This window comes from Moschus berezovskii, chromosome 1 (assembly GCF_049115385.1).
Source record: "Moschus berezovskii isolate FMDL1 chromosome 1, NW_MosBer_1.0, whole genome shotgun sequence".
NCBI classification, from domain to species: domain Eukaryota; kingdom Metazoa; phylum Chordata; class Mammalia; order Artiodactyla; family Moschidae; genus Moschus; species Moschus berezovskii.
The window spans coordinates 104,842,244-104,865,873 of NC_142460.1; the positions used below are offsets into that span (position 1 = coordinate 104,842,244).

Here is a 23,630-nt window from a genome sequence, read left to right on the forward strand (position 1 = left end):
TAGAGGGAACAGTGTGCTACAGGGCCAGCTCTGGAAAGGAGGCTGCCCACCTATCCAGACCCCTTCTCCAGAGGGAGCAGGCCATAAAGCAGAGAGGCAGTGAGCGTAATTGAATTCATGTTTAATAATTACAGGCACCGTGCCCCCCCTTCCCCCTGCCCAGGCAGCAGGGGTGGTGCAGGGGCTGGGGCATATGCCCCCAGCAGCGAGGACGGCAGTCCCAAGAGTGATTTTCAGAAAATAAAAAAGGACCCCAGGGGCAGGCCGTGGTGCCCCCCCCAAGACACACCAAATTTCAAGACTTTATATATAATATATCTCTGTGCCCCAGGGGGAGGAGAGGGACACCTGGCAGCATCTGGAGGGGGGGCCCCAGGCAGCCCCAAACCATCCTGCCTCTTCAGCCACTTTATTAGCTCAGACAACATCGCACTACAGGCACCCACTGCCGCCGCCGCCGCCGCTGCTGCCGCCCCCTCCCTTGCAGTCCAGGCGGCTGGCTTGGCCATCCGAGTGTCCATGGGGCTCCAAGTCCCCGGCCCCACCCACCCTCAGTTGTGGTCAGACTCCTCCTCCTCCGCCTCACGAAGCCACTTGAAAAAAGTCGTGACAGATTTTAGGGCCACGCCCTTGCCCTGCTGCTCAGCAGGGTCCTTGCTACTCTCCCAGCTATAGAAGGCGTCCTCCTTCACCACGTCCTCGTCATACAGCGCGTCGAAGAACATCCCAAGCAGGTCTGCAAGCAGGCAGAACAGCAGTTAAAGGCGTGCTGTCCATAAGCACCCCATCCCACCACCCAGGAATCCCACCCCTAAGCTCCACTATTACAAGGCCCTGACCCAACATGCTGACATTTGTGTTTCTGGCCATTCCAGAGTGACTAGGCCTCTGACACCATGCTAATCTCATGATCTAAGACACTGGTTAGCGAGAATGAGTCACTTGGTCAAAACGTACAAACCTGCCCAGCCTCACCTCAGCAGCTTCACACTTCTCCACTCATGATATATTTATTTAATGGGGAAAACTGCATAATTGGTACTCCTGAATTTGAGGAATCACAAAAGGCTGAGACGTATCTCCCATAAAAGTCAAGGGTATAACCTGGAACATTCACTATCACCGCTCCTGGCCCCATTTTACAGATTCTGACAAACTTGACCCTAATTTTCTCTTACTTTCTGCACACCTCCTGAACATATATCCACCCCCTCTCTTGCCTTGACACTTTTATGTGTGATGTATCCTTTGCCAGGAACATTGTTTCTTTTGTCACCTTTTATCACCTTCCTAATGAATTCCTTTAGGCTCAACTCAAGCACCCTCTCTGCTCTGCTTCTCCCTCACCCCCAGCTTTCCGTCAGCCTTCCAAAGCACTTATACAACCCCGAACATAATCTATTCCATTCCCACATGCACTGCCAATCTTTCCAAAGAAAACAGTACATTCTTAAAAGCAAAAGGAGGTTGAGAAGTTGATTACATTTCTTTTGAATACAGCACAGAATCTAGATTCCAGGCCTCAGTGAAACACCGACTGAGCCATCGAAGAGAAACTGTAAGCCAGGATGTTCCTCAGGCACACACCCTCAAAGCCACAACAGAGGCTATGGACAGCCTCCAACCCCTATCCCTCAGCAATGGCAGCAACTGATCACTTCTCCCAGACTGTTCCAAACCCCATGCATACCTATCCCAGTGACTATACACAGTCAATCATCCATCACTCTGCCCCATATTTATAACCCCAAGCTTCTCCCACCTAAACACTAAAAGCCTCCTTTTATACCTACTATCTCTTCACAGCCAAACAAAAGATTTGTCTTTTGACAAGATATTAGTTGAATTCAAACATTTCTACTAGGGACTTCCCGGGTGGTCCAAAGGCTAAGACTGCCATGCTCCCAATGCAGTTGGCCTGGGTTCAATCCTTGGCCAGGGAACTAGATCCCACAAGCTACAACATAGACCTGGCTCAGCCAAATCAAATAATAAAAGTATTAAAAAAAAAATTCTGTCTGCACTTGCTGTTTTCTTCCTGATTCAGGGGAGTATTACCCTGTCCTTTCCAATCCAGATCCTACCCCCTCCTTTACCAAATACTGTTTCTGCCAGGGTAGCCTCCATGTTTTCTCATACCAGAGGTCCTAATTTTCAGATCTGTTCAAGCAGCATCTAGCATCATAGACCATTTCCCTTTCCTAATATGCCCTGTGCCTCAAGAAACGGGCCTTCAGCCCTAACCTCTTCCTCTCCAAATCAGACACCCAGTTAGCTGCCTACCTAACCTGACTGACATCTCTGATCATCCCCACCAGGACCACAAACTCAGTATGACCAAACTCAACTTGGTCCAGTGGTTCCTACTGCCCAGTAAATGACATCCCCACCATCACCTCACCTGCTAAAACCATCCTGGGAGTCATATATGACTTCCAATCTCTTATCACCCTATCCCCAGGCCGGTGTGTCTTGAATCTGCCCACCCCTCTCCCATCCCCATTTCCATCAGAGAGGCTGAGCCACTACCAACACGCCCCGATGGGCCGATCTAGCCAAATTCACCCCACTCCAAATCACTCTTCCCACTAATGGCCAGGATGAGCTAAACACTAAAAAAGAATTTTTAAAATCCTGGCTTAAAATTCGACAAAGGCAGATTTTCCTGTCTTCAGGCTAAAGCCCAAAGTTCACCCCATGGTTTAGAGTCCTGCATGGCCTGGCCACATCCATCCCTCCACCCCACTTGCCTCACATACAACTGGCTGCTGTGCTCTTCCACACTGGTCTTTAAGTTTTTACCTTGTATCATGTTTTCAACGTCAGGGCCTCCCTTTACCTATACAGTTCCTATACATATAAGTCTCGCCTTCCCCTTTGTCATTTAAGTCCCCATGTGTCAATTCCCACTCATTCCCTCCGACTAGGTAAATTCTCCGAGTATCCTGCAGGACCCATCTTCCAACACTTACCCAACTCCATGCTCATGTGGGAACCATGTTTGACTTAATCACCGTTAATATCCCAATTCCAATGTCCCGGCACACAGTGCCTGGTAGGAGCACATCCTCAGTCAGTCAGTCGTGTCTCTGTGACACCACACACTGTAGCCCGCCAGACTCTCCTGGCCGTGGAATTATCCCAGCAAGAATACTGGAGTGGGTTGCCATTTCCTCCTCCAGGGGATCTTCCCCACCCAGGGATCGAACCCATGTCTCCTGCATTGCTAGGCAAATTCTTTACCCACTGAGCCATTGGGGAAGCACAAAACAGGCAGTCAATTAACCTTCAAGGCCAAGTCTAACTCCTTCCACTTGTCAGTAAGGAAACAATGTTGGAGAGAAAAGGACTCAACCACGAGACAATTTTGCTCTCCAGGGACCACCCACTTTTCTTGGGTTGAGACCCTTTCCACCACTGCCCCGCTATGATACGGCAGTTCCTCCAGCCCACCCACCCTCACCAGCCCCGTGGCCTGGCTCTTACTAGGGGGTTGGTCTAAGGTCACTACAAGGGCCTGGAGGGCATAGAGCGCCTGCAGCTCCTTCTGCTCGTCACATAGGTATTTCTGTAGCAGTTTCGCTCGTGCTTTCAGCACTGCAACATCCACTCGGAGAGAAGACTCAACTATAGGGAGAAAGACAGGGGTAAGTAGAATAATGCACCCTCAGCCTGGTTCAGAACTAGAGGTAAAGACCAAAACCACCCACCCTTGCCCCACCAACTCCCTGGCTCCTCTTACAGATAATTGCAGAATAGCAGACAGTTGTCATGAGGGCTCGAACTAATGTGTTGGATGTCACCTGCTGCTCATTCAGGTTGGTCTGTGCAGAAGAAAAAGAAACAAATGGCTCAAAAGTTCAAAATTATGCCTCGAAGGCTCCATTCTTGTTGCCCCCACCAAGCACCACCTTCTCTCTCTCTCTCTCCATGCCAGTCTCAAGGAGAAACATACCTCTATCCAGTCAAACACCCGCTGGTTACTGCTGCCCTCCTGCAGCAGCTTCTCCAGCTGCCCGCGCAGCTCCTCGAAGGAGAGCAACCTCTGGCCCGGGGTTTCTGACTCCTCTCCCAGGGTATACTCCACCTTCTGCAAGCAGAAAGGCCCACAGTCGGGAGGTAAACGCATCACATGAGATAACAGAAGAGGAGAGGACTGGCCAGCCCCAACTGCTAGAGTCTACCCAAGTCCAGTCACAAACCTGTGCAGTGACAAAGGCACTGACATCCTGGCCTTCAGGGAGAAATTCCTTCCAGCTGAGTCCAGCCTCTCGCCACAGCGTCCCCACCTTTTTAGGACCCTGGAAAACATTAGACCAACTCATTAGACAATTCTCGTTCTCTCTAAGAATCTAACAGCTTCACAAATATCATCTAACAAATGCATACTGTAATCTCACCAGACACCTGCAAGCAGCTCAGGATGCTAAGATACTGAATGGGAACACCGCGTCCATGGCTACAGTCTAGTACCGAGCAGACATCAGTCAAATAACCATCCAAAGTCACGAGAAGTTACCTAACACAGTGCTATGAGACTCAGGAGATGGCCTGAGAGCCTCTAGGAAAATGTCAACTAGCTGTCACAAGACAATCAAAGAATTACTGGACCACACAAAAGGTAAACAACGAAATCAAAATACCTCATCCAAGCTTTCCACACTCATCTACATTTCTCTTTCTAAAACAGTTTAGTTTTTCATTATTGCAAGGAACAAATGCTTATGGGAGAGAACAACTTCTAATAAGTATTCAGCTCCCAAGTCCAGAAAAATTTAGAAGCAGATATAACCCCAACGCAAATCAGAAAACGGCAGTCTTTTGAGCTCATTTTCTCTAAGGGGGCAAGAGATTCTGAAGCCATTGCAGTTTTACAACAATATATTCAGGATGATGTCATTAACCCTTGACAAAAGTACTTCATGAACTTTAAAAATGTCCATCTTAACACCATTAAAATCAAGTTGTCTCACAGCTGACATACCACATTTTTAAAATAAGACCTTAAGTTTTTCCTTTCTTAGCAGTGCATAAATGTCACAAAATCCATGGCACCTTGGAGTCAATGAAATACTACTAGATTAATATGTTTTTTCTTTTGAATTACTATTCTGTACTTCTTAGAAACTATCTGGTACACATTTTTACCTAAAAGAATATGAAAGGACAATTTCTCTCTGATTCAAAGACTCACTCCTCCACGTTCCAGAGCTGAACTCTCTTAAAACTGTACTTCCTGGCATCTCACCACCACTAAGTACCACACACAACTTGCCCTTCCAGTCATTTCACCTTTGTATTTGCTGCTGCTGCTGCTCCGTCACTTCAGTCGTGTCCGACTCTGTGCGACCCCATAGACGGAAGCCCACCAGGCTCCCCCGTCCCTGGGATTCTCCAGGCAAGAACACTGGAGTGGGTTGCCATTTCCTTCTCCATTGTATTTGCTAGTCAAAGTTAATCAGTTTCTGTCATGAACATTACCAAACAGACACCCCTTTGCAATAAAAGATGCTAACTCAATGAATTAACTAATCAATCAAAGGCCTAGGACCTTGTGCTCAGTTGCTCAGTCCTGTCCAACTCTTGCTACCCCATACTGTAGCTGCCAGACTCCTCTGTCCATGGGATTTTCCACACAAGAATACTGGAGTGGATGGGCATTTCCTTCTCCAGAAGGCCTTAGATTCTCATTCTCCTCCAGCCTTGGCCAGAACCTACTACAGTAACTGGTCTGAGCAACAGTGCCAGCCTCAACATTTTCCCTCCCAGGTTCCAACCCAGCACCACCATCCCGCCAAATGACCATGAGGCTTCAGGGTCACCACCAGCACCCAAAACCACATGGTGGGAAGAGACGTCCTAAACAAACCACCTCTGAAAGGCTCACTCACCATGCTTTTGCACAGGAGACCCAGGATCTCCAGCAACAGGGAAGCAGCCTTGCCCAGGGGTCTCAGAGGTTTTGTTATTTCCCTGTAAGATAAACATTCAGTTGTTAAATTAGCCTCCCACCCACTCTCAACATACTAGCCCATCAGTTCCTAAATCCAGGGCTCTGACCCGCCACACCTCCTTTCTCTCTCCTTCCTACCTTTACCTCCCTTGAATTCCACCAGAGGGGGCTTACCTGAACAGCTCCCCCATGGGCACCCCACCTTCCTGCAGAATGGGCGTTATCAATTCTGCTAGGTAGAGCCACACATGAGGGATGTCAATTTCCATGTCTTCAGCCAACTCTAGAATTTCATATAGCCTGCATAGGGAATTCAAAGTCAGGACCTTCTAAGACAAGCCTGCACTCCTTCTGAGGCAACAAAGGCATGGCTAAAGGGATCAACTGCAGGACCCTCCTCAGGAACATTTCTTAAACACGGGGCAATTATCTCACACTAAGTTAAAGTCACTCAGGCATGTCCGACTCTTTGTGACCTCATGGACTATACAGTCCATGGAACTCTCCAGGCCAGAATCCTGGAATGGGTAGCCCTTCCCTTCTCCAGGGGATCTTCCCAACCCAGGGACTGAACCCAGGTCTCCCACATTGCCGGCGGATTCTTTACCAGCTGAGCCACAAGGTAAACCCAAGAATACTGGAGTGGGTAGCCTATCCCTTCTCCAGCAGATCTTCCTGACCCAGGAATCGAACTGGGGTCTCCTGCATTGCAGGTGGATTCTTTACCAACTGAGCTATCAGGGAAGCCCTATCTCACACTAAGGCTACCTTCTTCTCCTTAGACAGCTCACCCCCAACCAACCATGCCAAAAATTATGTTGACCAGAATGGCTAAGGAGCCTACACTCTTATTCAAGGTTCCATGTGTTCTATGAAGGAGAGAAAGGTATGAGAAGGTAATAACGGGAGGCCTACAGCAGCCAGTCATACCCTTGGAAGTATTGAGCAGTGGAGAGGTGCCCGGCACAGAGCAGCTGGTGCAGCAGCCGCCCCATGTGCTCCCGCGCGATGGCGCTGCGCTCCAGTGTGGACTCGATGCCGTGCCGTACAAAGATGAAGAGCAGCGAGGGCGAGGCCAGCTCCTGCACACACTGCACTGCCTCCTGCGGGGACGCAGAGCACAGAAGGAAGACCAGTCACTCTGTGGCTCAGACCCTCCACCCCTGCCTGTCAGCACAGGCCCCTTCCCATCCACCCTGTCATCCCTCACTCAGATCGCTCTCATGGCTTACCTTCATGTCATTGAGATGGAGGTATTCCTCAATGATGGCCCTAGATTTCTTCTCCAGCTCCTCTTCAGAGAGCGCAGCCTTAGGGGGACTCACCGGGGGGAGAGCAGCTTCTCGCTTCACTGAGCGAAGAAAAACATACCACAGATTCATCAGTTCGTCTTCCTAGCAAACAGGGTCTGAAGCCCTGAAGACACTGTCTGGCGACTGGCTGGTCCCAAACCAGCCCACACTCTTCTCCTCCCCTCCCCAGGCCCCTTACCAGCTTCCCGCCCGCGGTCCCGATCCTCGGTGAGGCTAGCTGCCTTGCGCAGTCCATCAGGCTGAGAGGGCCGCTCTCTACTCCGTTCCTCCACTTCCTTGCTGAAGCTCCGCTTGGTGGCGGGAGTCCGGGCGCGATCGAGCCGGTCACCACGGTCACCGCCCCGTTCACTCCGCTCTAGGCGGTCTCCCCGGTCCCCGGCCTTCTCGCCTCGTTCCCGGCTCAAGCTACTCCTGGAAGACAGGCACACCGTCTCTCACCTGTGCTGCCCAGGTGCACTCCTGTTCTAACTATCAAACACGCTGAGCGACTGTCTGACCTTGTTGCTGGCAGCAGGAATACACCCCAACTCAGTCAGGAGCTCTGAGCATTACAGGTGTTAACAATTCCTGTGTTAGCAGCCAAAACCCAAAGAGCACTCTCAGTGTGATGAACAGAGACATCGAGGAAACCTCACCTCTGTACCACTCGTCTGTTATCTGTGCTTTCTGTTGGTACTGCTTGTTGAAGGGCTGAGAAGCGATTCAAGGTACTAGTAGCTGGACGAGCAGCTTCTGACGCTGGGGAAGCAGAAAACTCAGATTAAAGACACCTGGTCCTAGATCTGGCACTAAGGTAGTTCAGTCCCTAGTCCCAAGTACACACCACCTGCATGATCGAACCACTCTGCAGTGAAAGCCTCCCGTACAGACAAGGTTCTGCCCTCAAGAGAGCTGAAAAACCACCCAGCTCTTGACAGTGACAGTGGCTTCCATACCTGCATCAGAGGGCTTGGCTCCTGAGCCTCCACTGCTACCCTTGCCCCAGCTCAATCGGCCTCCAGGTGCAAACAGCTGATTATTAGAATCAATGGAGCCAGGCTGAGGAAAGTAAGGGAGAGGAGAGTCATGGGTCTGATCCAGTCAAAGCCCCCAGCCAGCCCCCACCACATAGAGCCACAAGCGGCCTAGACCAGTAAATATTTCAGGCTTTACAGAACATACAGTTTCAACTAGTCAACTCTGCCACTGTAGCACAGGAGCAATCACAGACAGCACTTACAAGGCAGGACTGTGGTTCTGTGTCAAAACCTTATAGACACTGAAATTTATATTTTATAAAAATTCTTGTCACAAAGTATCACTTTTTTCCTCCAACCATTAAAAAAATGTAGAAAACTCTCATTTGTAGCCTGTGGGTATATAGAAGCACAGAATGGCTGGATTTGGTATGCATGTCAGGGGGCTGATCACTGGTTGAGACCAATGTGAATTCACTCCCTAGAGATGGCAGTCCTGCCCAGTAATCTAACTAGTTGGTCTAAGGGGGAAAACTCAAGTTGTCACCTTCCCAACTTCAGAAAGCAAGGGGACTAAATCCAAACCTATGCTTAAGGCCCGTCTGACCACTCTTTTATTCTCCCATCACTGACCATCACCCCTTCCAACATATACACCCCTACCTTCGTGATCTTAGTGAGTCGAGAAGTGTCAATAGGGCGGCTGCCCTTGCTGATGGGTACTGTGTTCCAGCCACCATCATCCACAAGTGGAAGGCCACGGCCTGGGACAACAAGGAAAGCACACTGGAATGATACGTAAGTCCCAGCAACCCTGTTCCGGGGAGCTGCCACCAGCCTCCCTTCCTCAGATCCTCAGTTCCATCACGGGGTCTCAGTGGCCCAGACACGTGGCACTAATAAGAAGTCATCAGTGGAAAGCACAACCCCTCGCACTGTCCCCCCTCAGTCCCAGCCTCAAACTCACTGATGGGTGGGCCTGGAGGGCCACCCCGACGCTTGTCGCTGCCCTTGGCCATCAGCTGCTGCACTTTTATGTGCTCCCGATGCTCCTCCATCTCAGCTTCCTTGTGGATTTGGTCAATTGTCTTGGGACCCTGGTCCCCTCGGCGTGGCACCCAGTTGCTCTGTGGGACAGGCCAGTCACAGGGTAATTACATCAGAGAAGACCAGACCAGTGTCAGGAAGTGGGGGCTGTGGGGTCAGAGGCAGCAGACTGACAGTGGGAAAGAGGGAACACACACCTTTCGCAGATCCAGCACATCCTGCAGCATAAAGCGGATCCGGGATGAAGTCTTCTTTTCCTTAATGATTTTTTCCATCTGGTTGAAATACTGATCCATCCGGGGCTAGCAAGAAGCAAAGGGATCAAGATCATCTGCAGCTACAGACCCTGCCCCTCCTCAGGCTTTTCAGCCCCACCATTGCAGCTCAGGGGGACACAGTGCCATGCCGACACAACAGCTGGGAAGGGTTCTGGTCAGTGTATGACAGACCCCATGTGCTTCAGCCTGGCCTCTCCCATACCCCAGGACCCCTACCTTGGCCTTTTCAAAGTCCAGGTCTTTGCCAATGGTGGTAAGCAGACGGCAAAGGCATTCAAGGGACTCTTCATCATGGTTCTTAAGTAGTTTAACCACACAGTCATGCATGATTGCCTCTGTTAACATCTTCAGTTTGAACAACTCCCCGATAAACTTGATATTCCCTAACGAGCGCCGCCGGGCTATGTCTCGAGCCTCTTCCAGCTCTTCTTTCAGGCGTCCCCGTTCCTCTGCCTGCCGGTCATAGGACAGGGGTCACATCAAAAAGACACCAGCCACTCAGTTAAAACCTTCCCTCCACTACCTGGATTCCTAAACCTAGCACCAAGCACTCACATTCTAAGGCAGAGAACCCCCCAAACACCACTATCCCCACTCCCACCACTGACGAGTGACTGGGTGAAGCAGTGGACTTGGGAGTGGAGTTTCTCACCGTAGCAGCTTCATCCATCTCTTTTTGCTTCTTCTCAAAAACCTCATCATCATCTTTGTCTTTTTCAAACTCCTTCTGACATCGATTTAACAACAGTTTTCGGAAGTTCACAGTCACTGTTGGCTTTTCTGTAGTGGGCACTTTCAGCTGTACGTCAAAGAGAACGTCACATTCAGACCAGTCGAGGGCAGGGCAAGGAAAACCCTTCAAAAGTCTTCAACTACGTGACCCTGAAGACCTCTGGCCCAGCTCTGCCTCCTTCTGGCTACCACCAGCATAGGATGGAGGAGAACCAAGGTTGGACTCAGAGGCTTAGGACGAAAAGTAAGAACTAGACCACAAAGCTTAGAGAATGGTGGAAACTAACCGCCATGAGGCAGCGGCACATGTTGGCATAGGCCACGGAGAAGTTGGGTTCTGAAATGGCCTTCTCGAAGATGAGGTCAATGACCCCTTTGAGACGTTCCTCGGTATCAATGGCTAGCTGTGTCACCTGCTTCATCAGCTGCTGGAACATCTGGGGTGTCAGCTTATTCAAGATGGAGCGCACCCTGCGGAACAGGTCCTGGAGCAGAGAGGGAACAGAGAAGACATAGAACCCAGGGACGTGTTCAGGGGCTGCTGGGAGCTGGGGGAAGAGGACCACGGGGACTTGGATAAGTGCTAGTGATGAGAATGGCCAGATGCAAAGAGGTCAAGCCTGGCTCAGAGGATAGACCTTGAAGAGAACTGGAGACCAAGGTACAACTTGCAGGTACCTGGGTTTTGCTGCCATCAGCATCCTCTTCCCCTCGGTCCTTATCAGCCGCCGTCCGCTTGCTACTGGGTTTCCAGGCCTTTTCTGCTTTGTTCAGCTTTATATCTTCGGTCATTGACACTGTGGCAATGATCTTGCGTGGTTCCTTTCGGGGGCCCTGCTGAGATCGCCGGGGTCCCAGGCCAGCCTGCTAAGCAAGGAGCGGGGACAGAAGACAGGGAACCAGTCAGCACAACTACCACGATCGCCCACATCTCCAGGGCAGACTTCTCCCCACCCCTCAATGAGATATGGGGGCCAACACCCCCAGCGCATCCCTTGCCAGTCCCACTCACCGGCCCTCGGGGCAGCTCCCCACCTGGCCCACCCCTCGGGGGCCCACGGTTGCTAAGGGCTGGTCGGCCAAGGTTGGCAAAGGACGGAGTGAAGTCTGGGCCACAATTTATGCCCTGAAGTCTAGAGGGGTCCAGTGGTCGCAATGGTGTTTTATTGGCCTGTGAAAAAGACAGAGAAGGGATCAGAAACGGGACAGGGCTAGCTACTGACCACTCTTTCAGGACCTCTGGCTCCTCCTCAGTCAGCCAACCAGCATAAACTCACTCTCTCCCTCAGGCCTACCAACCTTATCCAACACCACATCACTGATGTGGGGCAATCCCTCAGGCTTCTGCATACTGGCAAAGATGAACTGAAAGCCAAGCAGGAACTCTCGGTCGTAACGCTTTTTCTCCTCAAGGTTTAGAGGCTTCCACTGATCTGCAAGGAAGACAGGATGAAGCAGTCACACTGCTCTCTTCTGGGTCCTGACAAGCATACTCAACCCTTCTCACCCCTTCTTTCCATATACCTGACTTATATTCGTACTTCTGTTCCCCCGGCTGGATGTTCTCTGCATTTTGAATCTTGTCTTCCTTCGAGTCCCAGGTCTCCTCTCCTTCTTCAGACCGCAGGGGCACACTGCTGCCTTCAGGCTCTGGGCTGGGATTGTTGCCTACAGGAGGCTGATTTTCCACCTCTGGTACCCCTGGGTTCACCTGGAACCATTGGACATTCCGTTCTGGTTGCACTGTCACCCCTGTTCATACCCAAACTCTGCCCTTCTCCCTCCACGCTCTGCTCCCTTACCTCTTTGAAGGCATCTAGAAGGTCTCCTACAGCCTCCTTCTTATTGAGCTCCTTAATTTTCCGTCTCCTCTTTGGCACAGACACTGCCACTATTTTGGGGGGAGGAGTGAGAATAACTTAAGGAGTACCCCAACCTCTGGGAAAAATAAAAAGAAGCCACTGTACAATATTCCCTTGTTTCGTCACATTCTCTCTCAACTTATAATTTCTCAAACTAGCCCTTGAGAGTTCCATTACAGGGCTTCTATGACCCAGACACAATGGCCCAAGAGGTCATCCAGCAACAAAGGTAAAAACACGCCCGGCCTGCCCCACCGCCACCATCCAGCACCTCACCTTGTGGGGCTACTGCCACCTCCACATTCTGGGACAGGTGGGCTGGGACAGGGGTGCTCTCTGCGGGGGGAGGCTCCTCTCCTCCCTTCTCACCCGCAGCTTCTCCTTCCTCTTCCTCTTCTTCCTCCTCCTCCATGTCCTCCTCCTGAGCAGGGGAAACCACTGGAGGAGCCACAGCTGGGGTAGCAGAAAGGACAGTGGGGGGAGTCACCGACACTGTAGCCTCCTGGGCCTGTTCCTCTGGTTCACTGACTGGGCTTAAGTCCACAGCTGGTGGTGAAGGGGCTCCGTTGAGCAGTTCCTCAGGTTGGGCAGTCGGAGCAATAGGCATGGGGGATACAGAGGGACAAGCTGGAGGAGGGAGAGGAGCAAGCTCTGGGCTTGATTCCACCTCTGGTTCCAAATTCTCAGATGGGATTGTGCCATTAGGCTCAGGAAGAATTTCCACCTTGTGAGACGCCAGGGGGCTGGGAACCTGGAGAGGACTGGAAGAGAACTCAGATTCTGGAACTGGTTTGCTCAGCGTCACTTCTACTTCCAATATGGGTTCAGCGAGGGGAGTGGGTTCTGGAGAGAGGCAATACGGCTCCCCAGTTTCAGGGGGCGTGGGGGTTGATTCTTCTACAGACGTCTGTATCATCCCTGTTGTCATTGTGTCCCCAGGAACAGACAGGACTGCAAGATTAGGCTCAGACCCCGGTTCCAAGACTGGGGGTGGTGATGGGGTCGGAGAAGGTGATGAAGGCTGGGATTCTGAAGGGCTGTGCTCTGGGCCAGGCAGCCCTGGCCGCTCCCCAATGATTGCTCCCTGTGACCGGTCATCTGCACCATAGGAAGAACAGGTGATTAGAGGCAAGTCCTTCCCTGTGATTGTCATTCCTCCTCCCAGCCAAGCATTCCCAACCTAATGGCCCCTCCTACACATACCAGTCTTCTCCCACCTAGGCCTTTTTCATTCTCACTCAAAATCCAATCTGCCCTTAAATACTACTACTTGAAACCTAAGTCATTCTTCTCTGACACCCAGTTCAAGTCACTCTACTTCCTTGGCATTTTAAACGGCCACACTCCTTTTCCCCATAAAAGCCATGCCCCACCTGCTTACTTACCTGGCCGGACGACGACAGCAACTTGGGGTGTCTCCCCATTAGCCTGAGGCTCCAGACCGCCTCCCGTCTGCAGGACACAAAGGGTTACCAAGTTTGCCCTGAAGAGTCCCACAACCCTGCTACAGCCATTTCTACTTTAGCTGCCTAGAAATCCAGGAAAGCAGGGAAATAAGTCCCTTAGTTGAAGAAAAAGATCAAGGGACCTGGGAATCCAGGGAAGAACAGCCAACCCAGTCAGGGCATCACTCAAAGGACAGACAGTACCTGGGGAGGGGTGGGTGTGGAGGCAGTGCGGGCCCCAGACATGATCTCCTCTGTGATATCCTTCCCTCCTTGGTTTGGGTCTCGAATTCGGATCTGGGGGAAAAAAGCTATGGGATAAGTGGGAACCAGGAGCAGCCCACCTCTCCTCCCTGCCCCACTCCTAAGACTCCAAGCCAACCCCCCACCCCGCACTGGGAAGCAGGTGGGTGGGTGCCAGAAACCCCATGAGTTCTACTGTCAACCCATCCGGCTGCTCTTGTAGTCTCTGCCCTGGCCCCCACCCCTAAGACACTCTTGACCTCACAGAGCAGACACGTACATCACAATGCCCCTCCCTCCCTTATCCCTGCCCCGCCAGTCCCCAAGAAGTGGCTGCATGCCCGGGGGCCCAGGACCCCCATCGAGCACCCATCCGGCTCACTTGTGGCTAGTCTGCCTGATCTCTGGGGGCAGGGCCCAGATCCAGTGGGTGGAGCCAGGGTGACTCAGCGGCTTCCCCAGCCCTGGCACCCTATTCTGGGCACCACGCCCAGGGCTTGAGGACTGAGCAGAGGCGGAGGCCTCAAGAGCTTCCAGGACTTGGGGGTGGGGACACAGAAAACAAACCATTTTCAAGGCAAGCCACCAGAAACCCAAAACCAAACTTAGATGTTATGGACAGAGAACCCAGGTCTCTCAAGAATTTCCCTACCAGACACTTCAATCTTCTAGTGAGCTTCTTCTATACTGAAACCTTAGTACCTTAGAAGAACCTGAACATTTCACACATCCCCACTCTCTGTCTACTCTCAGATGAAGATCTCCCTCAACTTCCTGCTCCCTGACCCACAAAGTGCCTGACCTTGATCCTTGCTTTCCCAGATGTCCTACAACCCCTTGCTGCTACTCACCGTCTTCCGCTCCCTCTTGGGAGCAATCTGGGGTGGCTGGTTCATCAAAACAGGTTGGGGAGCCACACCAGTGGGAAACTGCTGCACACCCTGGGCTGGGTAGTAAGCGCCAGCTTGGGGGAGGGGGGGACAAGGAAAGGAAGAATAGTGGCAGGGTCAGGGCCCAACCACATACAAATGCCTGCTTGAGCACAAATGCCTCCCAGCCCCTGGAGAACCTCTCATCACCCATAGCCAGCCCCTTACCCTGCCCCACCCTCCTCCCCAAGGGAATTAGGTGTCTGTCAAAGCTGGGGAACCAGTCTGAACTGCGTTTACAAGAATTCCTAACACTGACACACACACCCCTTGTAGGCAGGCACTCCTTCCCCACCACACACCAGCTACTATGTCTGTTCCTCTTCTACCCCATAAGGTAACATGGATGCATCCCACCCCCAGCAAAACACACACATATACTCTGAGAGAGCAGCAACTACTTAACCTGAAACAGAATCAGGTCTTTGGCTGGGAATGATAAAAACAGATTTGCCAACCCTGTTCCATTCAACCTGAGTCCAATTCCAGTCTCCAGCCCTCTGCTAAGGGGCAAGGAAACAAAAAGTAACATTATGAACCAGGCCCAGGATGAGGAAAATTCCTTAAAGCAATGGTCTCCAAAATGGGATACATTCTTTAATATCATCCATAACCTCCACTTGTTTTTGACAAGCAACATTAAGTGTTATTTGTTTAAATTATGCATACGTATAACAAACAAAAACATACATGTATTAGAAGTACATACTCAAAATTTTTCCTGATGGTCAAAAAATTTTGGAAACCACTGCCATAAAGAACAGACTAATCCTTTCCTAGAATATAAATGAAAAACAGCTACAGAAACCTCCCAAATCCATGTTACATGGGCTCCCCCCATCCATGGAACAAGTGTCAGGGAATATTTACTGACAGGTCTTCAAACTAGCACCTGAACTATATTCCTTGATGTGAGGAGGACTCTACAACTCTCAACAATAGTGTAAAATCCTCTCCCCACCACCTCCCAATACCAGTTACATATTAAGCACCAATCCCAACTACCACTATCATTTTTAGAGCAAGAGACAGGCCTGGGAAGGGTCCTAGAAATTAGGCAAGTTTAAATGCTCCCTGGGACTCACTCTCCCTGACTCCAGACCTCGCTTACCGTAGGTCCCAAACTCTGTAGGGCTTGCACCTGGGTAGAAGCTTGGGGCTCCCGGCTGCACAGGATACTGCTGTGTCGGGACAACATATGTGGAACGGCCCTAGTGGAGGGGAAGGGGGATAAGGAGGGGAGAGAAGGAGTTGAGGGAGCTATGAATACCACATCAGACTACAAAGAGAATGCAGGGCAAGACAGGACAAGCCAACTCTGGGCAATGACCAGAAGAAAGTCCCACCTCTAGAGAGATGGGCCTGGAGGACCAGGGTAGGGGGAGGTGGGGGATCGGGGACAAGGTTGTGTGGCTTCAGCACCCAAGCCTCCAGCCTCACCTGTCCAGGGATGTAGTAGGCCCCCTGGGAGGCTGGGTAGGAGATCTGGGAAGGGATCATCATTACTTGGGATCCAGCAGGGTAGACATGGGCAGCTGGGCCAGGGCGGGCAGGGGCTGCACTCTGCACTCGGGAGGCTGCACTGCTCGGGGGCTGGGCCCGGCTAGGGTAGAAGTGCTGTCAGGAGGGAGGAAGGCAGTTGGCACTGGGCAGGGGAGGAAGTGGACAGCAAAATGGCCATTCCACTATGTCTCTAGTTTGGAGAGAAGTACCAGGGGCTTTGGAACATGGGACTAACACTGCCAAGACTCACTTGACCAACAGATGGTTAAGTGGCCTCTTGTACTCACGTGTGCCCTCCAAACCCAGGTACACACTTTGCACTTGCTGTATTTACTCCCTCCCTGCCATGCATACTCATGTCACCTCCTCCACGCTATCCTGAGGCAGAGGCTTCCTAACACCCAAATGCATCATGCCTAAGTAAAGCCTTTTTCAGCAGCATACTCCCCAGCATGCACTGCACCATCCTAAGATACTGAGGAGCTAACCGCTAACATGCAAGTTTCCCAGTTCCCAGATACGCGCTATGCAAGATTTAGCCCCTAACATGCACTGGTCAGCCTCAGACTGAGGACCTGGACAGCCAACAAGTCCCCACCCTGAGGAACCCCAGTCCCTGTGTCTAGCCCCTGACTAGGGAGGAGGGTAAGGGTGAGACCAGGACAGAGTCCAGGATTAGCAAAGGGGTATTACCTGCAGAGACCTGAATCCTCCCTGAGAGCACATGGGGATAGGAAAGAAGAGAATTATCCCCAAGGTGATGGGGGGGAAAAAAATGAAGGAGGCAGGACAAGAATAGAATTTAGGGAATAGAGAAAAGTAAGAACCAGCTGGAATGTTTCTCTTCCCACAGTCCAAAGAGAAAGGAGGGATGAGGAACAGAGCAATGGCGACCTCCTAGGAGTTGGCAGCAGGGCCCAAAGCACTGCCCCCAGTTCTCAAGGCACCAGAACCCCTAGTAATGCCATCCCCACCAAAAACATACTCCCCGAGGGGCCAGCCACCGTGAGTAATCAACAGTGAAAAGTGCAGAGCCGCATGAAAGAACACATAGCAACTGTCAGGAAACTGGGGCAGGTACAGGGCCTCCAGAGTTTCCACCCTAGGCCCAAACTGGCCTAAGCTTTACATGGATCCCACCCAGGCCCCCTACTCCCCTCCCCACAGCCCCTCACCTGGCGGGGCTGAGAAGGCGTGTTCATTTGTGTCGCTTGAGGCGTACTGAACACCACCGGTGCTGTCTGCCCCGGGGGAAACGCTGGCTGAAGGGGGGAGACCAGATTTCAGCAAGAGGGGAAACCCAGGTGGTGCAGAAACTCAAGCTGGTGAAGGGGAGCAGATCCGTGGCAAGAGCCTCAACAGTCCACAGATACCCTCCCCATGACAGCCCCTGGGAATAGCCTGGGGGCCCTGTCTCAATTTGGCAGCAGGAAGCTGCACTTTGCCCTGACACAGAAGGGGGTGGGAAAATCCAGAGGTTGGAACCTGTTCCTGACCCGGCTGCCTGGTCTCCCCAACCCCCACCCCAGTCCCTGTTAATTCCTCCCTTATTACCTGTGGGAGTCCAGGGGATGGGGCAGGTGGGGGGCCTGTGGGCTGTGGAGCTTTGTTCATTTCATTTGGTGCCACATCAGGGTCCCCCCAGCACCTGTTGGGAAAGAGTGGCGCTCAGAAAAGGAAAGGGACACAAACTTAAGGCAAATGGAGTGGGGGAGGGGTTGAAGCAAGGGCTGGGTCCCACAATGAGCCCGGGAGGCGCCGAGGAGGTAAAGGAACATTAAAGACCCAGCTTACGTCCCCACCAACACCCTGTCAAACCCTCACCACCTCCAACCACCCCCCAATCTGCTGAAACAGCCCTTCACTCACCCCCTCGGTTAAGAACAAATCCACGGTGCGGCCTACAGGTTCTGGGCATCCGAGGGCCTGGGGTTGGGAGGTGAGGGGTATCAACCTGGCTCCACGGGGCCCAAGACCAACCAGACCGGAAATTCCAGGTCTCGCTGGCACCAGGCTCCCGGATCACAAACGGAGCTAGCAGCTTCGGCCGTGGTGTCCCCACCCCCCACCCGGGGACACCGGGTTCGGGGCCTGGCCCAGGGGCACACGAGGCACGCCTGCCGTGGGTAGCAGCGGAGGCACCCACGCGGGGCCAGAGGCGAGGCCTGCGGCCGCCCGGGAGTGGAGGCCAGGAAAGGCAGCAGTCAGGCCGTAAAAGGCCAGGCGGGCGGCGGCCGAAGAAGAGCCGGTTTGAAGCAAGTGAGGGTCGGCCCGGAGGGCGGGCGGGGCCGGGGGCTCCTCCCTGCTCGCCGCCGCCGCCTCCCTCCCCTGCGCCCTCCCTGCGCAGCGCCGGCCAGTGCCAAAGAACAACGTGTCACTTCCCGGCGGCCGGGCCGCAAAGGGGGGAGGGGGCGGCGGGCCGGGAGCCGCGGTGCCTGCGCCCGCGGGGCCTCCTCGGGTCGGGCCGAGGTGGCACTTAGCGGCCGGGGAACCCGGCGCCCTCCCGGCCTGCGGGGACCGCATATTCCGGCCCCGCGCTCCCCCACCCCCACCCAGCAGCCAGGCCGAGCCAGGCCGGGCACACGTGGGCCGGGGATCGGGCCCTGGCGGGCCGGGGCCCGGGCTTGGGCCGCGAGGCCAGGGCGCTGGGGCGGCGGCGCAGGGTAGCCGGTCCCGGCCCGGATGGCGGCGGATGCGGGGGGAGGGGGTGGGGGGGCCGGGTCGGGCCCGGACATGGCGGCTTTACCTTCAGTCTCCTTCAGTCCGCGCGGCCGAGCCCCACGCAGCCGCACAGACGTAGTCCACAACCATTTCCGGCTCCCCGCACGGATCCCGCTCGGCGGCCACCGCTTCTCCGCAGGCGCAGCCGGCGCCCCCACGTGACCGGCGCAGAGGGCGGAGCAGCGCCCAGCGCCGCGGAGCACATGGGATTTGCCCCGCCTTATCATGTGACAGCCACTGCCCGCCTCTTGTCCCCTCCCGAACTTTGGAACTCCCAGGCCGACCCGGCTTCGCGTCTGTGTTCCGCGATTCTTTGGTTCATTCATACTTTGAGCAAGCATTTATTGAGTGCATACTGAGTGCGAAGCGAAGTGCTGGCTGAGGGTTGAGAATACTGACATTAAAGACTCGGTCCCGCCGAAGTAAACCATGGACAAAAACGGAAAAAAATACAAATTAGGCAGCCTTTGAAAATAATGTAAATTAGATATAAAACTGTTAAACTGGGTGTTACGCTAAAAGAATTGAAATATTCTAAGGAGGAAGTTAGATTTGTCTTTTATAAAGATCAGCCACTCCCAGGGAGGGACTAAAATCAGTCGTGGAAAGTTCAAATAGTAATGGGATAAATAAACCAAAGACCTCTCCCTGGCAGCCAAAAAAATTTGAACCGCCTGAAGGGACATACTAAAGCCACAGCTTAGAGTCTGCCTGGATTTTAATCCAAGTTTCTCTACTTGCTGTCCTAGGGATGTACCTACTACCTACCTACTTATTACTTGTTGTAAAATGGGAATAATTGACACAAGCTGCTGCTGCTGCTGCTAAGTCACTTCAGTCGTGTCCGACTCTGTGTGACCCCATAGACGGAAGCCCACCAGGCTCCCCCATCCCTGGGATTCTCCAGGCAAGAACACTGGAGTGGGTTGCCATTTCCTTCTCCAATGTGTGAAAGTGAAAAGTGAAAGTGAAGTCGCTCAGTCGTGTCCGACCCTTAGCGACCCCACGGACAGCAGCCCACCAGGCTCCTCCATCTGTGGGATTTTCTAGGCAATAGTACTGGAGTGGCTTGCCATTGCCTTCTCCAATTGACACAAGCAGTCTGGCTCAATTCTGAGCTTTTACCCACCCTGCTTTCACGCTATTGGATTGTGAGGTTTAAAGAAGTTAGTTCCTGTGAAAGTGCTTAAAACTGTGCCTAGGTACCTAGCGAAAGCTATTTTCTCTCTCTCCTTCCCACCCCACTCTTTGTATTCAAACACATATAATCTCAGAAAACACGTTGCACCAATGATGACCTTTGTGATTTCACTTAATCTTCACAATATCCTACAAAATGTATTGTATTACTATGCATTGTATTATTATCCCCATTGTATCAGAGTAACTTAAGCTCCAAAGAGAGAAGAGCAAAAATAGACAGGAAGAACCACAAGGAGAATGAAAATGCACATGTAGCTGTTCTCTGTTACATTCTTGGAATTCTGTAAGTTATGGTATATGGCTGCCTCCCTTCTCTGCTCTTCTCATTTCTGTTTCTATGAAAACTAATAAATAAAAATTAATTACTGCTTACATGGCAATTCCTTCTTAGCTCAGAAATAACTTTCAAACTCCAGTCAGGGGACTTCCCTGGTGGTCCAGTGGTTAAGACTTCACCTTCCAGTGCAAGGGGTGTGGGTTCGATCCTGGTTGGGGAGCTAGGATTCCCCCATACATCACAGCCAAAAAAATGAAACATGATTTTTGGTAGAAATCAACACAATACTGTAAAGCAATTATCTTTAAATTAAAAATAAATTTAATGTAAAAAGTATTTAAAAAGTCAAAAATAATAGATCCCTTCTCAATATTCTTCATACAAACATCCAAAAGACACAGTAAATATTTAGAAAAAAAAACTAAGCATAAAACAGAAGCACTATTGTAACAAGTTCAATACTTTTAAGATTTTTTTTATCTTAAACTCCCATGAGAACAAGGTACTACCTAAAACACTGCTGTGTGCTTAGTCAGTTGTGTCTGACTCTCTGAGACCCCATGGACTATAGCCTGCCTAATCACCCTGCTGCTGCTGCTGCTACTAAGTCGCTTCAGTCGTGTCCGACTCTGTGCGACCCCATAGACGGCAGCCCACCAGGCTCCTCCGTCCCTGGGATTCTCCAGGCAAGAACACTGGAGTGGGTTGCCATTTCCTTCTCCAGCCTAATCACCCTACAGGCATCTTAAATTATGTATGTCTAGATAGAAATGTGTCATCCCTCCCTACTTGAATAGTGTCCGCCTCTTGCCCCCAAATGTGTCTTGCTCATGTACTCTTTTTCAGTGATTAGTGCCCAGGCAGGAAATTTGGATTTCATCTTACAGTCCTTCCTGTCAACCTTACATCTCATCAGACATCAGGTCCTATTGGTGTTTGAATCAGAATCAAGTCCTGTTGATTTTGTATTTAAAAAATTCTTCTGCCCTCCCCATTTCTACTGCCCTAATTCAGTTCATTTCACTTGCTTGGTCTCCAGGCCTCCATGGTGAGCTTGCTCACCGAGATAGCTAGCTGAGAATGTCCCTTTCCTGTTCTCATTCATTGGTACCCATTGAGAGACACTGTCAGTTTCTTAACAAAGCTTTTCTAAACCTGATCTAGGTGGCTCAGAGGGTAAAGCATCTGCCTGTGATGCAAAAGAACCAAGTTTGATCCCTGGGTCGGGAAGATCCCCTGGAGAAGGAAATGGCAACCCACTCCAGTATTCTTGCCTGGAGAATCCCATGGACAGAGGAGCCTGGTGGCTATAGTCCATGGGGTTGCAAAGAGTCGGACACGACTGAGCAACTTCACTTCAAGCCTGTGTCTCTAGCTCATAGCACAGTTTCCCCTAACTCTATAGAACACTTAGCCAAATCAAACTATCAATGGTTTCTGAAAGCAAGTAGCTTGTCTGCCTTCTTGCTTTTGCTACTCCTTTGTCTGTATCCTGCCCTCTTTTCCTCTGGATAAACTTATCTTTCTTCAAGAATGTTTTCTCAAAAATCTCCCCTTGGGACTTCCCTGGCAGTCCAGTAGTTAAGACTTTGCCTTCCATTGCAGGGTGCAGGGGATTCAATCCCTGGTCAGGGAACTAAGATCCCACATGCCTTGAGGCCAAAAAACCAAACCAAAACACAAAAACAGAAACAATATTGTAACAAACTCAGTAAAGACTTAAAAGGACTTGCCTGGTGGCCCAGTGGTTAAGAATCTGCCTGCCAATGCAGGGTTCAATCCCTGGTCTGGGAAGATTCCACATACCTCGGGGCAACTAAGCATGTTCACATCGACTGAGCCTGTGCTCTAAAGCCTGACAGCCACAACTATTGAGGGCCAAACACTCCAGAGCTCCACTAGGCAACAAGAGAAGCCAAGGCAATGAGAAGTCCAAGCACCACAAGGAAGAGTAACCCCCACTCTCTGCAATAAGAGAAAGCCTATACACAACAAAGCAGCCCCCTAGCAAAATAATGAAAAACTTTAAAAATGGTCCACATCAAAAAAAGAAAACTCTTCCCTCACCTATTCAGGCACTTAGGCCCTATTTCAGTGACCCCAGAATATTTGCTCAGACTCCAGTATAGAATTGATCGCAACATAACACAATTGTTTTCTTCTTGTAAGCTTTGTGAGGATAGGATTTGTTTTTCTCTATTTATATACCCACAAACTAGAAAGTCTAAAGCAGAATGTCTCAATTTATTTATTGCTGAATGACATTAAATGTGAAAGGTTAAGAGCCATTATGAAAATTTCTTAAAGTACAATCACTGACTTGGAAAGAGAATTACCTTTTTTCATTTTACAATCACTTTCTAGTTTTTTTCATGTTTAAAAACTTTATGTTACAAACTACCCATATTTAAAATATACAAGGAATTAATTCCCTGGCGGTATATTGGTTAGGACTCTGCACTGTCACTGAGGAGGGCCTGGGTTCAATCCCCGGTCAGAGAACTAAGATCCCACAAGCTGGGTGGCCAAAAAAATAAATAAGTACAATTTGATTAATTTTGACAGATATATGATCAGCATCACTACACAATCAAGATACTGACCAATCCCATCCCTCTTGAAAGTTTTCTTCCTTCAGAATCATCTTTCTCTCCACCCCCATCTATAGATAACAATTGATCTGCTGTCACTAGAAATATAAACGGAGAGTATGTACTCTTTTTTGTTGTTGTTTTACTAGGCCATTTGTCGATGACCTGTTAAGTGCCGATCACTATTCAGAGGGTAAAACCACAGTTTTAAGTGTTGGATAAATGCTAGCAATCATCTGACAGGGCCATCTGTTCTCCTCCACTGCATCCATAGGGGTCCCAGGCCCTACCGGCACCATAGCTATAAACATACCAGCCCCACCAGGAAGGAGCACTACAGATCATGAGTGATTACATTCCAGGAAGGAGGCCATTTCTTTCCCATTGCTCTACTAAAAAGGAAGGTCAGGGTCAAGCTTTCTTGCACCATTTTTGCAAAAACAGCCTAAAGGTAAATGTTAACATGATCAAATCCCTCAACTAGCTGCAGCCTCCCCAAAAGGACAAGAGGGTTATAGGAGGTAAAGATGTCCATTTCATTCAGCAGCACAGTTAGGAAGTTAGGAAGAGTGGAACT

At 51.0% G+C, this 23,630-nt stretch overlaps 1 protein-coding gene and 1 non-coding gene across 4 annotated transcripts; both read right to left on the reverse strand.

Annotated features, from left to right (window-relative positions):
• Positions 1–104: 104 nt before the first annotated feature.
• On the reverse strand, positions 105–19,160 carry EIF4G1 (eukaryotic translation initiation factor 4 gamma 1). 3 transcript variants are annotated; one of them, XM_055409000.2, is made up of 33 exons: positions 19,008–19,160; positions 18,131–18,187; positions 17,816–17,909; positions 17,437–17,523; positions 16,199–16,375; positions 15,870–15,969; positions 14,681–14,793; positions 13,791–13,883; positions 13,527–13,593; positions 12,418–13,239; positions 12,082–12,170; positions 11,804–11,990; positions 11,579–11,712; positions 11,292–11,450; positions 10,958–11,143; positions 10,567–10,764; positions 10,200–10,346; positions 9,764–10,000; positions 9,467–9,571; positions 9,190–9,349; positions 8,886–8,986; positions 8,202–8,304; positions 7,902–8,004; positions 7,445–7,677; positions 7,186–7,304; positions 6,884–7,056; positions 6,128–6,253; positions 5,892–5,973; positions 4,203–4,301; positions 3,956–4,090; positions 3,743–3,824; positions 3,487–3,627; positions 105–736 (listed from the first exon to the last, which is right to left on the reverse strand). In XM_055409000.2, the coding sequence occupies exons 3-33, from the start codon at positions 17,873–17,875 to the stop codon at positions 552–554; spliced, it is 4,803 nt and encodes a 1,600-aa protein (XP_055264975.1). In that variant the 5' UTR covers positions 17,876–17,909; positions 18,131–18,187; positions 19,008–19,160; the 3' UTR covers positions 105–551. The 3 variants fall into 3 exon arrangements, with proteins under 3 accessions (XP_055264975.1, XP_055264968.1, XP_055264993.1); XM_055408993.2 differs by having other exon boundaries at positions 10,958–11,146; XM_055409018.2 differs by lacking the exon at positions 16,199–16,375 and having other exon boundaries at positions 10,958–11,146.
• On the reverse strand, positions 9,066–9,141 carry LOC129553814 (small nucleolar RNA SNORD66). The gene has a single exon (XR_008685525.1). It is a non-coding gene; the product is annotated as a small nucleolar RNA SNORD66 (small nucleolar RNA).
• Positions 19,161–23,630: the final 4,470 nt, after the last annotated feature.